The sequence below is a fragment of the Amblyomma maculatum genome, unplaced genomic scaffold (assembly GCF_055883805.1).
Source record: "Amblyomma maculatum isolate TAMU_Amacu unplaced genomic scaffold, ASM5588380v1 scaffold_13, whole genome shotgun sequence".
Classification (NCBI taxonomy): Eukaryota; Metazoa; Arthropoda; class Arachnida; order Ixodida; family Ixodidae; genus Amblyomma; species Amblyomma maculatum.
This window is the reverse complement of record NW_028146738.1, coordinates 21,051,955-21,065,538: the sequence shown is the minus strand read 5'-3', so window position 1 is coordinate 21,065,538 and position 13,584 is coordinate 21,051,955. Positions and strand designations below refer to the sequence as shown.

Here is a 13,584-nt window from a genome sequence, read left to right as displayed (position 1 = left end):
TAGAAGAAAAACAGCCACATTCTACTGATAGGATCCAAATCCACGACCTCAGAATTTGGTTTATGGTGCTCAACCAACTGAGTTTCAGAAATAGCCGACCAATCTCTTCTACTTTAATGGGCATTTATGTTGTGTGCAACCTAATTCTGAGAGTGTTCATGAGTTCTAATCCTACTGGCACGATATGGTTAAAGCAATAGCAGTAGGTACCATAAAATTCCAGCATCATTGTTGGCGTTGTCATCAGCATTGCGAGTGAGAAACCATGGTCATTATTGTTACGCTTTTTCAGGTGCTCATACCCATAATGTGATAGCTTGCAACTGTATGCTAATCAGTGTACATGAGACAAAAGAGGCACAAATTAAGGGGTTAATGATTAAGCGAGGAGCAGAGGGAGGCGCAGAAGGGAGGCATTAATACTAGTGTCACAGCCTTAAGGGCAGAGCTTATTATTGGCATGCTCGTGGGCCTTCTGACATAAACATCAGATGAGTTCACATGCTGCAAAATATTAAAAAGACAAGTGGCACCATCTAATGTGTCGCTGAACTACTGAAATTTTTGTCTCTATGTTTCTTTCTTTTTTGCTTTATCGGACCCAAATCTTCAGTCTGCTTACATGACTTTTATAAACAGACAGTACATCTTGCTCACACGCGAGTACAAAACAAAAACTCTGTAATTTTGATGAGTTTGCTGGTGCCTTGGCAGGATATTTTGATGCAAGTGGCAGCGAAGGGTCTAGTTATGATGCAGGGAGCTCTAACTTTGATTTCGGGCAGTGAGTCTTTGCTAAATTAACTGGGTCCTTCAACAGGAGCCCACAGATGAACCTCGTTCCTATTTCCATGGTAGTTTTTGGACGCTATATTATTTTTTCGTACATTTTCAGTGTGCTGTGCTTTTATCCTTTGGAGTTTCAGCAACGTGTGGATAGGGATATATTGAGCGCCATGATGGTCGAGAACTGGCGTCAAAAAAGCTGTGTAAAGGATGTTTTCTGAAACTTTAACCTTTTGAAGGTAATTTTTATACTGCGTAAGGAAAGCACACTAGTTTGCTACATTTTGATATATATCAAAGGAGTTATGCCAGTTTATGTGTGGGAATAAGTTTGTTTGTTTTTGTTTTTTTTTTTTCATACACTGCTAAAATAGCCATTTTTCCCATGGTAAGAAAAGAGTTTAGTGTCCTGCAAATTGTTATTCTACGTTCTAAGCAATTAACTTTCAACCATAAAATAATTACAAGAATAATTTTTTATTAATTGCTATCACAAACTAAAAAATGAAAACTAGAAGCATTCACCTATGCTTTCCTTGGTTTCTGGGACTGTTGGCTTCTTCCGTGTGTGTGGTCATAACGAGCTGTTCGTTTCCCTACCCTTCTCTGTTCAGCACATTACCACAGACATTCATATCCAGGATCGCAAAAATAAAAAAAAAAGTAATGGTTCCAAGTGAGCAGACACTCTCATTAAAAGATTTTCAGCCTGCCTGGCTGGCTGAATTTAATCTACCACCTCACACTTAGCTGTACTTAGTAATAGCATTCTGTTACAAGCTTCCCGGTGGCTACGTACACGCATCCGGGTACTGTCATCATAGAACTGCGGCAGATTTTGTTTGAGGGCTAGTAGATAACTATTATCTCCACTTTTGTTATAGTAATGTCTGCAATATGTTCATGGTTTAGTTTTTGAAGTAAGTAATGAACTGTAATGAATTTCTTTCAGGCATGCATGTGCAAACAGAAAACGTCTACAGGAGCCTAAACAGGACCTTGTTGTTCATACTTTCAAGGCCTACAGAATGTGTTGCAGGTCAGTAAAATTGGTAAAAAAAAAAAAAAAAACAGTATTGATAAGAGTGGTCTTCTGTTCTCATCATCACACGTGCTTCACAAACCGTTGCTCCTTTTTTTTTTTCTTTTTTTTATCTAGACCAAATGACAAAGCTGGAGTGCCTCCAGAAGATGATTATACACAGAACGCTCATGCTTGTTGCGGCTAACTCTGAAGCTGACTTTATTCCTTGCTTGTGCTACTGCCTTCTGCAACTGACAGCTGATGCTCAGATCAGGTAAGTACTGCTAGGAAAGCAGATCATAAGCTTGGCTATCACATATACCATTTTTCTTTGCGTGATGAATCAACTTTTTTTTCCCAAATGTAGTAAAATTTAGGGGGTGCTTTCATTATGCGAGGTAAAGCATTCATTAAAAAACTTTGTAAAGCAGGTCATAAAGTAGGCTGGAAGAATAAATAATTCATGCGATACAACTTGCCTTCTACAGTTGAAATAAAGCAAAATATTCTCACTGGAATTTGTGTGTTGAAGGACACGTCAACAACTTTTTTTTCTTAAACCCGCACATATAACTCGCGTACAGCTAAACTTCATTCTTGCATAGCTCACACCATTCAGTTCAGTGCTTAAAGTAGCAAGTTGCTACAATCTTTAAGATCGATGAGAGAAACCTTTTATTAGACCTGGTCTTTTTGGTTCTTGGATTCCTTGCAAAGGAGTCTAATTAGCTGTCCATCTTGTAAGTTGGCATATATAGAAGCCTTGACATTTGACATACTGCCTAGACATACTACGCCAGGGAAAAATAAATTGTAATTTTTGGGCAGCCTAAGTAGGGGGTGCATTCATTATGTGAGTAAATACAGTATGTTCAGTTTGTAGAACAAAGTATGCTTTCATTCTTTTAAACCATGTTGCATGCAATGGCCTGTTGACGTTTTTGGCTTCTGTTTTCTAGCATGGAGACTGTACGTCGAACCACCTGGCACATTAACCCTGCCTCCTTTTCGGACCGCTCTCGAAATGTTGCTGACAACAAAAGTTTGAGCTCCTCTGAAGAGGGGCACCTGCTGGTTGCCTCAGCTGCCTGCAAAGTTTGGGAGATTATCTATCTATCCAAGAGGCAGGTAAGAAAGCAGCCCAGTTCAGAGAATGCATTACAAGTTCATAAATAGTTGGAACTACTAAAAGGAACGTATCAAGGCAGACTCTAAGACAGCTGCTGCTGAAAATGTTGACAGAAAAGTTGCTTGTTGCAGTGTTTGAAAATGAATGTACATTATGTTTAGCAAGTAAATATTTTAATACCATATATGTGGATCATAGTAATGACATGTAGGGGGTTGCACTTTGCGTGCAACAGTATCGTGGCCGCTGTGTTCACAGTTAAACTTTCTGATTGCTCATAAGGCCTTACAGTAAGTTCGGTATGAGTTGGTTTATACAGTGGAATCATGTTGATTCAATTTAAACGGCGCTCTGCCAACTTCCCCGAGAGCATCATGCCCCTATTCCCTTTCCCCCCCCCCCTGCAGGCAGAAGATCTTGTTAAAAGATAAACGCGCGGAGATGTTATCGACGCCCGCTACATCTCGGCAGGTTGCCAAGGCCAGCAATGACGCAAAACTGCGGGACTCTGCTGCAAAATTTCGGAAAAAAGAAAGACAAAAGTAGGAGGGTGTTAATAATGAGAGCAAGTTGTATTAAAACATTGACCACAAGGTATCGTTACTGTGCGACTACTATACTATAACCGGCCCCCCTTCCCACAGCACATTTTCGCTGCCTCTTGGAGGGAAATTTGAAACTTTAAACCATGAGAGTTTCTTGTGAATTTTCGCAATTGTATTATCCAGGCTCACAGGAAAATGTGGTTGTATTAGCCGTGCAAAAATACATTCTCTGTACAGGGCGTCTTCTGAGAATACAACAAAAAAAAAAATTGCATTATGCCGAAAAACGTGTTAAGTGGGATTGTATCGAGATTTCATCGTAATTGCTGCTTCTTTGTATTTGCAAGGGCCATCCAGCTATCAAATCTCAGTCACTTTGTGAGATGAAATTTTTGCCTTTGCATTGTTTATGTGGTAGGCTGGTTGTTGCATGCTCAAGCTTTGTGGCTGCCATCTTCACTTAGCCTGAAAATGCTTTGGTGCTGCTGCGAGACCCACGTACACTTTTGTGTGTGTTGTGCCAGTGCAGTTACAAAGGGTAATTGTTGGCAGGTTCTGGAAGAGTTGTGCAAAGCACCACTGCCAGCTGCTGAGGGCAGCTCAGGGGGCCAGATTCCTGACCTGCAGAGCTTATGGGAAGTGTTGCATGAGCCCCTGTGCCGTGCCTGGACCAGCTTCCTGGACCTGGAACGCAAGAGTGGCTACACTCGGGAGGTCATGCAGACACAGATGCAGACTGTCAGCCAGGTGAGTGGTGTCAGCTCAGCTTATTTCTTTAAATTTTTATGTTTAGGTCCTTGTTTAGGGCACTGGTTCGATAGAAGTTGATTAATACTACAGTCGAACCCAGATATATCGAACTCGAACGCGATCGCGAATTAGTTCGATATATTGATAATTCGATATACAGAAATCTGCTTGTGACGGCACTTACGATGCGAAAAAACGATACTGTATTTGTTGCGTAATCAACCCACTCGTATAATGAACCCACCCTCCACTTTTGCACCCGAGAATTTGTATATAAAAAAAAAAAAATGTTAAGGTCAGCTCGCTCACATGCAAGCAACTGAGCGATCTCAGTGACGAGCGGCAGCAACAGAGCGAAAAATTTCCAACTTGTTAGAACTGCGCCCCTCTCGCCGCTCGAGCCACCACGGCAGCTCAAAACAAGGTTTCTGTGTCGCCGCGGCAGAAATCGAAATCGCAAGCATTTTCGCTTGCATGTCAATGGTGTGCCACTCCGTTTGATCTTCTCATTTACAGCTCATTTCTTGGCAGTGTGCTAAGATGCTGCGCAGCGATAACATCATAGCGTGTTTATCTTTCGATTGCTCCTGGGGTGGCGGGGAGCGAACTTGGCAGAGTGCCCGTGATGGCTTGATTGCACAAGCCTGGCTCGATTTATCACGCCATGCTTGGGGCAGGCGTAGTCAACTGCCACAAAAACGTTGAAAAGTGTGATAGTCGCGAATGCTGTTTGAAGCAAAAAATGCTAAAAGCCAGTTCGCAGCTGATTGCGTGCTTTTGTTGATTCATACATGCAAGGATAAACAACTCCCGTAAAAGAATTATAAATAATTATAATAAATAAATAAACTGCCCCGCAGCCGCCAATAAACTGCCCCGCAGCCGCCCCGCAGCTACGCCGCGCATACAGCACAACAATAAGAAAGGACGACTCTCAAAAAAAAGAGAGAGAGAGAGAGATCTGCTGCTTCTTAAGGTATGCAGGCACCATAGCCACGTCAGCCGCCGCACACAGAGGGTTCGCAACACACGCTGGAGAAAGCGAGAGGAAGGAGAGAGATAGCTCGGCAAAAAAATGGGCACACCCTTGCACTTCGCTTTGTCGCGTTTTTCCCCTCTCATTCCCACCAGTTCTCTGGCTCATTCGCACACATCGCTTGCAAACGTCATGTGCTGGCACGCGGGAAATGATAACCGCAGATGCGCGCGCCTTTGGGGAATGGGTGCAGCGCTTCCCTAGACCAGCCGTCGCCGAACTGTCCCCTCTCATTCCTTCCGCGCATGGCTTGAAAACGTCACGCGGCAAACGGCCGAGGGTGATGCGATCGCCTTTGGGAAAGGCACACTTTGCAGTGCGTTGTGCAGAGTTCGATATATAGAACGACCGGTGAAATTGAGTTCGATATATGATGCGGCTTTTCTATACTTTTACATGGGATTTTCAAGGGGATATTGCGTGAGTTTGATATAACCAAAGTTCGATCAGTCGAACCCGGTTATATCGAACCCGGATGTATCGAATTTTGGTTATATCGAACTCACGGAATATCCCCTTGAAAATCCCATGTAAAAGTATAGGAAAGCCGCGTCATATATCGAACTAAATTTCACCGGTCGTTCGATATATCGAACTCCGCACCACGCACTGGAAAGTGTGCCTAGTCCAGAGACGATCTCATCACCCTTGGCCGTTTGCCGCGTGACGTTTTCAAGCCACGCGCGGAAGGAATGAGAGGGGACGGTTCGGCGACGACTGGTCTGGGTAGCGCCGCGCCCATTCCCCAAAGGCGCGCGCATCTGCAGTTATCGTTTCCAGCGCGCCAATACATGATGTTTGCAAGACATGTGCGTGGGTGTGCCCATTCTTTTGCCGAGCTATTTCTCTCCTTCAGCACGCGCTACTCATGCGCCAAGCCAGCTCACCCCGTTTTCAGACAGACGTCAGACGCTTTCTCCAGCATGTGTTGCGAACCTTCTGCGCACGGCTATGGCACCTGCGGACGTTAAGAAGCGGCAACTCTTTTTTTTTTTTTTTCTTTCTTTTTTTTTTTTTTTCCAGAGTCATCCTTGCTTATTGTTGTGCTGTACACGCTGCGTAGCGTAGGATATGGCGGCTGCGGACATTAAGAAGCGGCAGTTTTTTCGTTTTCTTTTTTTTTTTTCTTTTTTGTTTTCTGGCGGGAGTCGTTTATCCTTGCATGTATGAAGCAACGAAAGCCCGCGGTCAGCTGCCGCGATCATGATGCCCGCCCCAAGCGCAGCGTGATAAAACGAACCAGGCTTGTGCAGTCAAGCCATCACGGGCACTCTGCCAAGTTCGCTCCCCGCCACCGCAGGAGCTATCAAAAGATAAACGCGCCCTGACGTTATCGCTGCGCATAATCTTGGCACGCTGCCAAGAAAGGAGCTGTGGATAAGACGACCGAAACAGAGTGACGCGCGCCATCGACATGCAAGCGAAAATGCTCGCGATTTCTGCCGCGGCGACACAGAAACCTTGTTTTGAGCTGCCGCGGCGTCTCGAGCGGCGAAAGGGACGCAGTTCCAACAAATTTAAAACTTTTCGTTCTATCGCTGCCGCTCGTCGCTGAAATCGCTCAATCGCTTGCATGTGAACAAGCTGGCCTTAACACTTTTTTTTTTTTTTTTTTTCAAATTCTCGGGTGCAAAAGTGGAGGGTGGGTTCATTATGCGAGTGGGTTGATTACGCGACAAATGCGATATCGTTTTTTCGCATCGGAAGTGCCGTCACAAACCGATTTTTGTATATCGAATTATCGATATATCCGGGTTGGACTGTATCAGGGTTCGTCTGTACTTCTTTCTGGTCTAGTCTCGGATCGCCCTTGATGAGTGTACATATTGCCAAGACACAGATTCAGGTGTGTGTTGTGTGTCCTCTTTCTTGGCACTCTACTCTCAAGGACTAACATTAACATATAGAAAAGCAGTGCCGTGCACTTTGTTTTTTTTTTTTTTGTTTTGTTTTGTTTTTTCATTTTTACAGTATCACTGTATATGAATTGCTCTATATGGAGACTTCTCTCCTATAAGTGGCATCGCTGATGGCATCAGGGTAGGCTGGTGACGTCACATGTCATAGCCGAAATATTGCATGGTAACCCTAACCAATGATTTTATTATTCATGTGGGATTGAGCCATAGAGGACTGTATGGGCAAAGAAGTGGTTGTTCTTGAGAGAAGGGTAATGCAACAATTGTCGTAACTTATTTGCTGCTGTGCAGACAGCGAGAAACGTGAGAGTTCTTTCCTTTTCGCAGGCACGTGGCATTTTTATATATGCTTTGTTATGCAAGATGCACTTAGTACTTTGTTTACACTCAACAGTGTTCAATTTCTGCAATAACTGCCATAATAATTGCCAGATAAGACAAAATTTATAGTATTGGGTATAAATGTAGGGCTGGAAGTTAGCATAGCCATTTGTTTGAGTGACCGGCCTTTGGCTCTTTACATTGGCCACTGCCCGTTTCCTCGTCATTTTTCCAGCATACATTTTCATTAATAATAATTCCCTTTAAAGGCCACACTCCTGTCTCAGGTAGAGTAGCATCAGTTGCATGTCAAAATAACATGGGCAATATATCAACTTGTGAATCATTTCTTGTTCATGCACATAGCCTACTTCTAACATTATTCTACAATACATTTCTAGGACTTTGCTCATTAAAATTAGATATTTCTCAGTTTTCTTGCTGATTGAAGAAGTAGCTGCCTCTGTAGAAGTAGCCACCAGAGGTAGCCACATCTGTCCAAAATGTGTAATGAGGTATTTGTTAGAAATAAAAAAACCTGGCTTCATAATTGCCACATGGTACCCAACCGCAGCAGCCGCGTTTCGATGAAATTGAAACACAAATGCGTCCATGTGCTGCGCAATGTCCGTGCACATTAAAGAACCCTAGGTGGTCGAAATTTCTGGAGCCCTCCATTACAGCGTCCCTCATAACCGATGTCGCTTTGGGCCCAAACCAAACCAAACACACCATTTGTGGAGTTTGCAATGTTAGCCATGGTGGTTCTATTGACAGAATTACGCCAATGTGTAGCAAGTGCATTTTCAGTATCTTACGCTCTGCTGAAGGTGATTGCTGTTATCTTTGTCAGAAAGTTACGGTAATTTAAAAGCGCAACTGATTGCCATCTTTGTGCTAAACTTCCAGTGCAACTTCAGTGTGAAACAGTTTTATCTTTGTTCAGTTGTGTTGCAGCAGCTGATACATATTTTGCTCTCATTTTAGTATTACTGTTGCGAAAGTGCTTCTGTCCTTTCTTTGTCTTGGCCTTTAGAAACTGCAGAAAGTGACTGGTGGACTCTCACGGCTTGCAAGCCGTAAGATCAAACGGGAGCAGGCCCCCAAGGTCCCTTTGAGCACCATGACAAGCCAGGCAAGTTATTGATGCACATTTCTTTGTGCTACTCAAAAGTGGGATATTTTCTGGCAAATAGATTGAAAACTAGAGGAAGTACTAGTGGCTTGCATTTAAAATAAAGAAGCTGTGACACCGATACCTTCTCATTTTTGGTCTAAGTGAAAATCGATTCCATTGCTCTTTCTGAGTATATTCTTGTATGTGCAGCAGCAGAGAGGCAGTTACTACTAAAAAAAAAGAAAATGTATGTAAAAATTTCGTTGTGCTCGATTCAAGCATGTGGCATCTTTACCAAAATGGACTCCATGATTGCTGTATTAAAGTGAATGGCAGTGTAGCTTAGCCTCTGAGATCTGCACTCAAAACATAATGCCCATGCACGGTGCATCACAATCTAATGCTTGCAAAATCAGCTAGTGGTGTGGCCACAGCTGTGCAGTAAAACCCCGTTGATATGTTTTTAAAGAATGATGAAAAAAAAAAAAAAAGTATTATCCAGAAAAATATACAGTCCAAACTGTCTGGCTTTGAAAAATCTAACTGCTGAATGAGGTACAAAAGCATTTAGAATTAATATGTGCACCGCGTGAAAGTGTAGGTTAGCATCTTTTAACATAAAGTATGAAGTGGTCTTTCTGTGTGCTCACAGAATTCAGTCCGCACTGATGTTTTCTTTGGTGGAAAAGAGATTTAGCAACAAATCCAGTACAATGACAGCAGTGCAGAGTTGGAATAGCTGACTGTCACCGCATGCCCTCTCTTTATGCTAAGTTCCCCATATCCAGCCTGCTCGGTCGTAAGCACCTAGTTTTACATCTGAGAAGTTTCCTACCGTGCCCCTGAGGCATTGCGAAGAAATGGCTGCATTTTTTCTTGTCAAGTCATGTCTCTGCAGTACAACCCTCTCGTATACTGGTTCGTCATCGTTCTTCAGTGCTTTGCCCCGTGCATTTAGGCACTGCAGAGAAGCCACTCTGGTTGGTGAGCACGGCTGTTTTTCAGTTTTTCATGAGAAAAATAGTGTAACTCTATGGGAAGTTTTCCACTGTCTACGATTTTGAGCCTGTGAACCAGGAAATCGTATGTGCTACCCCGCCGTGGTGGTGCAGTGATTAGGGCGCTCGACTTTTGGACCCAAGGATGCGGGATCGAATCTCGGCTGTGACAGCTGCTTTTTTGATGGAGGTAAAAGCAAGGCGCCCGTATGCTGTGCGATGTCAGTGCACGTTAAAGAACCCCGGGTGGTCGAAATTTCCACAGCCCTCCACTACGGTGTCTCTCATAGCCTGAGTTGCTTTAGGACGTTAAACCCCTTCAAACCAAACCAAATCATATGAAGTGGGAACATATCAACAAGGTTCTACTGTATTTAATTTTTTGGCCTTTCATAGCGTATGAAAGCTCTGCTTTCAGTAAAAGAGTCATATTTGCTGTCGTCATCAGTGTCTCTTTAAATTCTTAGCAGAGTGAAAAATCATCTGCTCACATGTGTGACAGTGCAAGCAGGCTTACTCTGGCATCAGCAGAAATGTACTTATGCAATATTTCAGATGTGACAACTGTAGTTAGGCAGGATCATTGACCAGCAGTCCTAATCGTTACAACTAGAGCCAGGTACCAAGGGCAGAGAAAGCCAAAGTTAGAAAGCATCAGCTGCTATACAAGGTCAAAAAGGCTGGCACTTTAAAAGCTCAGTGGGAAGCAGAGCACATTGAACATGAAGTTGTAGCGACGTGCATGGCTAGCACCGGCCACATGCTGAAGAGAATGAGGCAGCACTGGCATGAGTGCTTCAGAGCACTGTGGAACTTTCGGGTCCTGCCAGCCTGCCATCTTGGAACGCCACTGGGATTAGACACGCGGCTCTCCGTGTCACCATTTGTGGAGGTCATCAGGAAGGGGCTAGCCACATGCGTCGCTAAAAGTCATGCAGGGTGCCATTTGGTCAAGAAGCGGCTAGCGATGGAGCAGAATGCCTAAGAATTAGGAGATCACTAACAAAACTAAGGCCTACCTACACTGGCAGGTAGCTGTTCATTTTTGTTGAAATTCCATTGATGACCTTCTCACAGATGTGTGGGACTTGCGTGGCAAGCACCAACTCAGTTCTGTTTTTTGAAGTTAGTTGCTGGCATTACATTAAGCATTTCCAAGTGATGAAATAACTGCATAAACTGTATGTTAGTAATCAAAGGCGCTTTGTGTGAGAACACTCTCTTAGCAGTGGTCTCATGAACCTGCAGGCTCCATCGAAGGAACAAATAAAGCAGTTTCACTAATGCCATTGCGAAGCAGGCCTCATAAAGATGTGCCCCTGATTCTTATTGTATTGACAGATAACCATTGGGGCAGTAGAATGGATGTCAAGAAGTGCAAAACAGCCAAGACTGGCACGGGCACTTGTGCTGGGATAGGTTGGGAAGCTTGCTGCTCTAGGTTTTTGATAGCTTGCTCAAGGAAGGGTAATTTGAGGTTTTTGGGAGAAGCCTTCATTCTGCTGTGGACTTAACCCAGCTGATGGTGGGGACAATTGTGCTGATCTCTCTTCCATGCTCTTGACCTCTTTATCTTGTTTCTGCTTTCAAGGAAGTGGAAATGTGGACACAGGTTCATGTTTCCATTGTACAAGAGCTTGTAGACATGCAGCTGAAGCGCCACCAACAGGTAGGTGCATTGGCTCCTTGCCTTGTAATGTATGCGGGAGAGGGAAATTTAATTATATTGACAATTCCCAGCTTGTGACGGGGTCACATGCAGCACTCATTTGTATACTCTGGCAGCTGAAGGATTGTATTGAAGTAAAGATGGTGGCCAGCCAAAACTGCTGCCATCTTTACTTTGCTTTACTGAGGCTGCTAAGATACCAAATTTAAATGGTTTCGTGCATGGTTCTTGTGCTTTCACATTTCGTCTTAGCATTGAATGCAGACATGGGCTAGAGACAGTAAACACTGCATAGTTGTGCAGATTTTTTTGTTTACAAAAGGCTTGAGTAGTATTGTCTGAAGGGTCACCGAATATTTATTTTTTTTTTTATGGTTCTGTTAGGGTGTGTGCGGAAAGACTTGACACCAGGCTTTTTTCCAGAATTTCTGCACCATTTTGCACAGCATACAACTTGGTAATGGCAGGTAACACGCTAACTCATTCCTAAATACTGCCCGTAAACCGTCGTGAACCAGACTAATAAGCAGTACTTATGGCACTGCTCTCACTGATGAAGATGCACTATGCTGGCTGTGCCAAGTGTCCAGTGTCAGCTTCCAATGCTGATTAGATAAGAAAATGCAAGTGGAGCAAATGCTAAACCACAATGACTACACTCTGCATAGGCATTGTTGGATAAGTATTAAGTTATTTCAGATACACTGCAGTTTTCATAATTAAATCCAGTAACATCTAGAAGCATAATGATTCATCAGAACTGAAAGCTTTCGTGTTCTATTGATCTGTTCTGGGCATATGCACATTTGTTTTCCTTTCTCTTTTTTTTTTTTTTTTTTTTTTTTTTTTTTTTTTTGAGATGCAGATTACGAAAGCTTTCGTCATTTTTTTTTTTTTTTTTTTCATTGCCTAGTCTAGGGGCCAGAAATCTGTATCACAATTTTTTTTCAACAAAAACCATTGACTGCATTTTTACAAAGCAAAATGAGCTTCTCTAAAAGCTGAGGTGGCATGTTAAAATACACTCTGTTGTCAGCTGCCAGTTATGTTCACATCATTTTTAGTGCTCAGGAGAAAACTTGATAGCCTGCTGTTGGAATTGAGGAACATGAATGAGGTGTTATTCATTGCCTACGAGCTGTTAATGTAGTGCAGTTAGTCGGTGCGAATTCTAAAGTTTTGGCTTTCTTTTTTTCCTGATTTCTTTCTCCTTGTTGTTTCAGAGTCAGCAGCATCTCCAGAAGGATGTCTTTGAAGACTGGCTGCAGACGGAAACTGAGCTTACTCAGGAGCGGGGCCTCTGGGGTCCAGTTGAGGGGTCGCTCTTAGACAAGTGGATGCTTGACATGACTGAAGGTGATCGCACAATGCAACTCTCTACATTTGGGTTTTCAGTGCTCACTTTCATTGGGGTGAGGGGGCTTTGTTTAGTTATTTGTACGAGCTGTGGTCATTCTGATCACTTCATTTGCTGAGCAGGAAAAAAAAAAAGAAAACCTTTCGCTTTAAATTTTGTTGTTAAAAGACCTACAAACACAATTCCTGGGCATTTAATCTCTAATAGTAGAGACCATTAGTTGATCAGTCTTACGTTTTGGTCTGCCAAGCGGGGATGCCAGTGCGTGTGCGCAAGGTCCTAAGGTGGCCAGGAGTTGCGGAACAGCGCTCACATCCATTAACCTACCCACCACAGCGAAACACAGCACACCATCATATTTGCAAAGCCGAGCATGGTGGTTACCTGCACAAACAGCAGCGTATCCATATCATTGTCGGCAACCATGGCACAAGCACGACTGTGGGCGAAAAAGCTGCGCAGGTGCTTTACAATTCTAGAAGGCCTCCACTGCTGCCTTGGGTATGAGCAAAGCCTTCTAACCTATGTAGCTTATATACGTCTTCCTTGTGGGCTATAAGGTGACCCCCAACTTTGCGGCACCTCGTGGAATGCAAAGGTCTTCAGACAGTGCATGACAAGCATCACCCTGTGACAGTAATGTTTGTGAGATCTGTATTCAACTGCAGACTGCCTTGAAAGAGACACTTACCTCTAGCCCTGGCCAACCTTCCTTACCCCTGTTAGGCATCAAGCCAACTCTTATCAATAAATTCATCACTCTGTCTTGCTTTTCAAATCGAAAATATGTCCTGAACTTGGTGCTGTCCGCCATGTCTGTGCACAGAAAGTAGATCCCGCATAGTAAACCATGTCTCGACAGTTGCTTTTTGGCATCATGCTGAGTTGTTATAGTAGGTAGAAGCACAGGCAGCTTGCGGTCATCACTCGCAA

At 43.5% G+C, this 13,584-nt stretch overlaps 1 protein-coding gene across 1 annotated transcript in view; it reads left to right on the top strand.

The window, feature by feature from the left end:
* bchs (WD repeat and FYVE domain containing 3 bchs) overlaps positions 1-13,584 on the top strand; it is a 180,707-nt gene that overhangs the window by 97,861 nt on the left and 69,262 nt on the right. Inside the window, exons 39-45 of the mRNA XM_084586055.1 lie at positions 1,739-1,825; positions 1,946-2,084; positions 2,770-2,938; positions 4,037-4,231; positions 8,547-8,645; positions 11,217-11,294; positions 12,518-12,650. Of these exons, the coding sequence (XP_084442181.1) occupies positions 1,739-1,825; positions 1,946-2,084; positions 2,770-2,938; positions 4,037-4,231; positions 8,547-8,645; positions 11,217-11,294; positions 12,518-12,650 (900 nt within the window). The remainder of the gene's footprint in view (positions 1-1,738; positions 1,826-1,945; positions 2,085-2,769; positions 2,939-4,036; positions 4,232-8,546; positions 8,646-11,216; positions 11,295-12,517; positions 12,651-13,584) is intronic.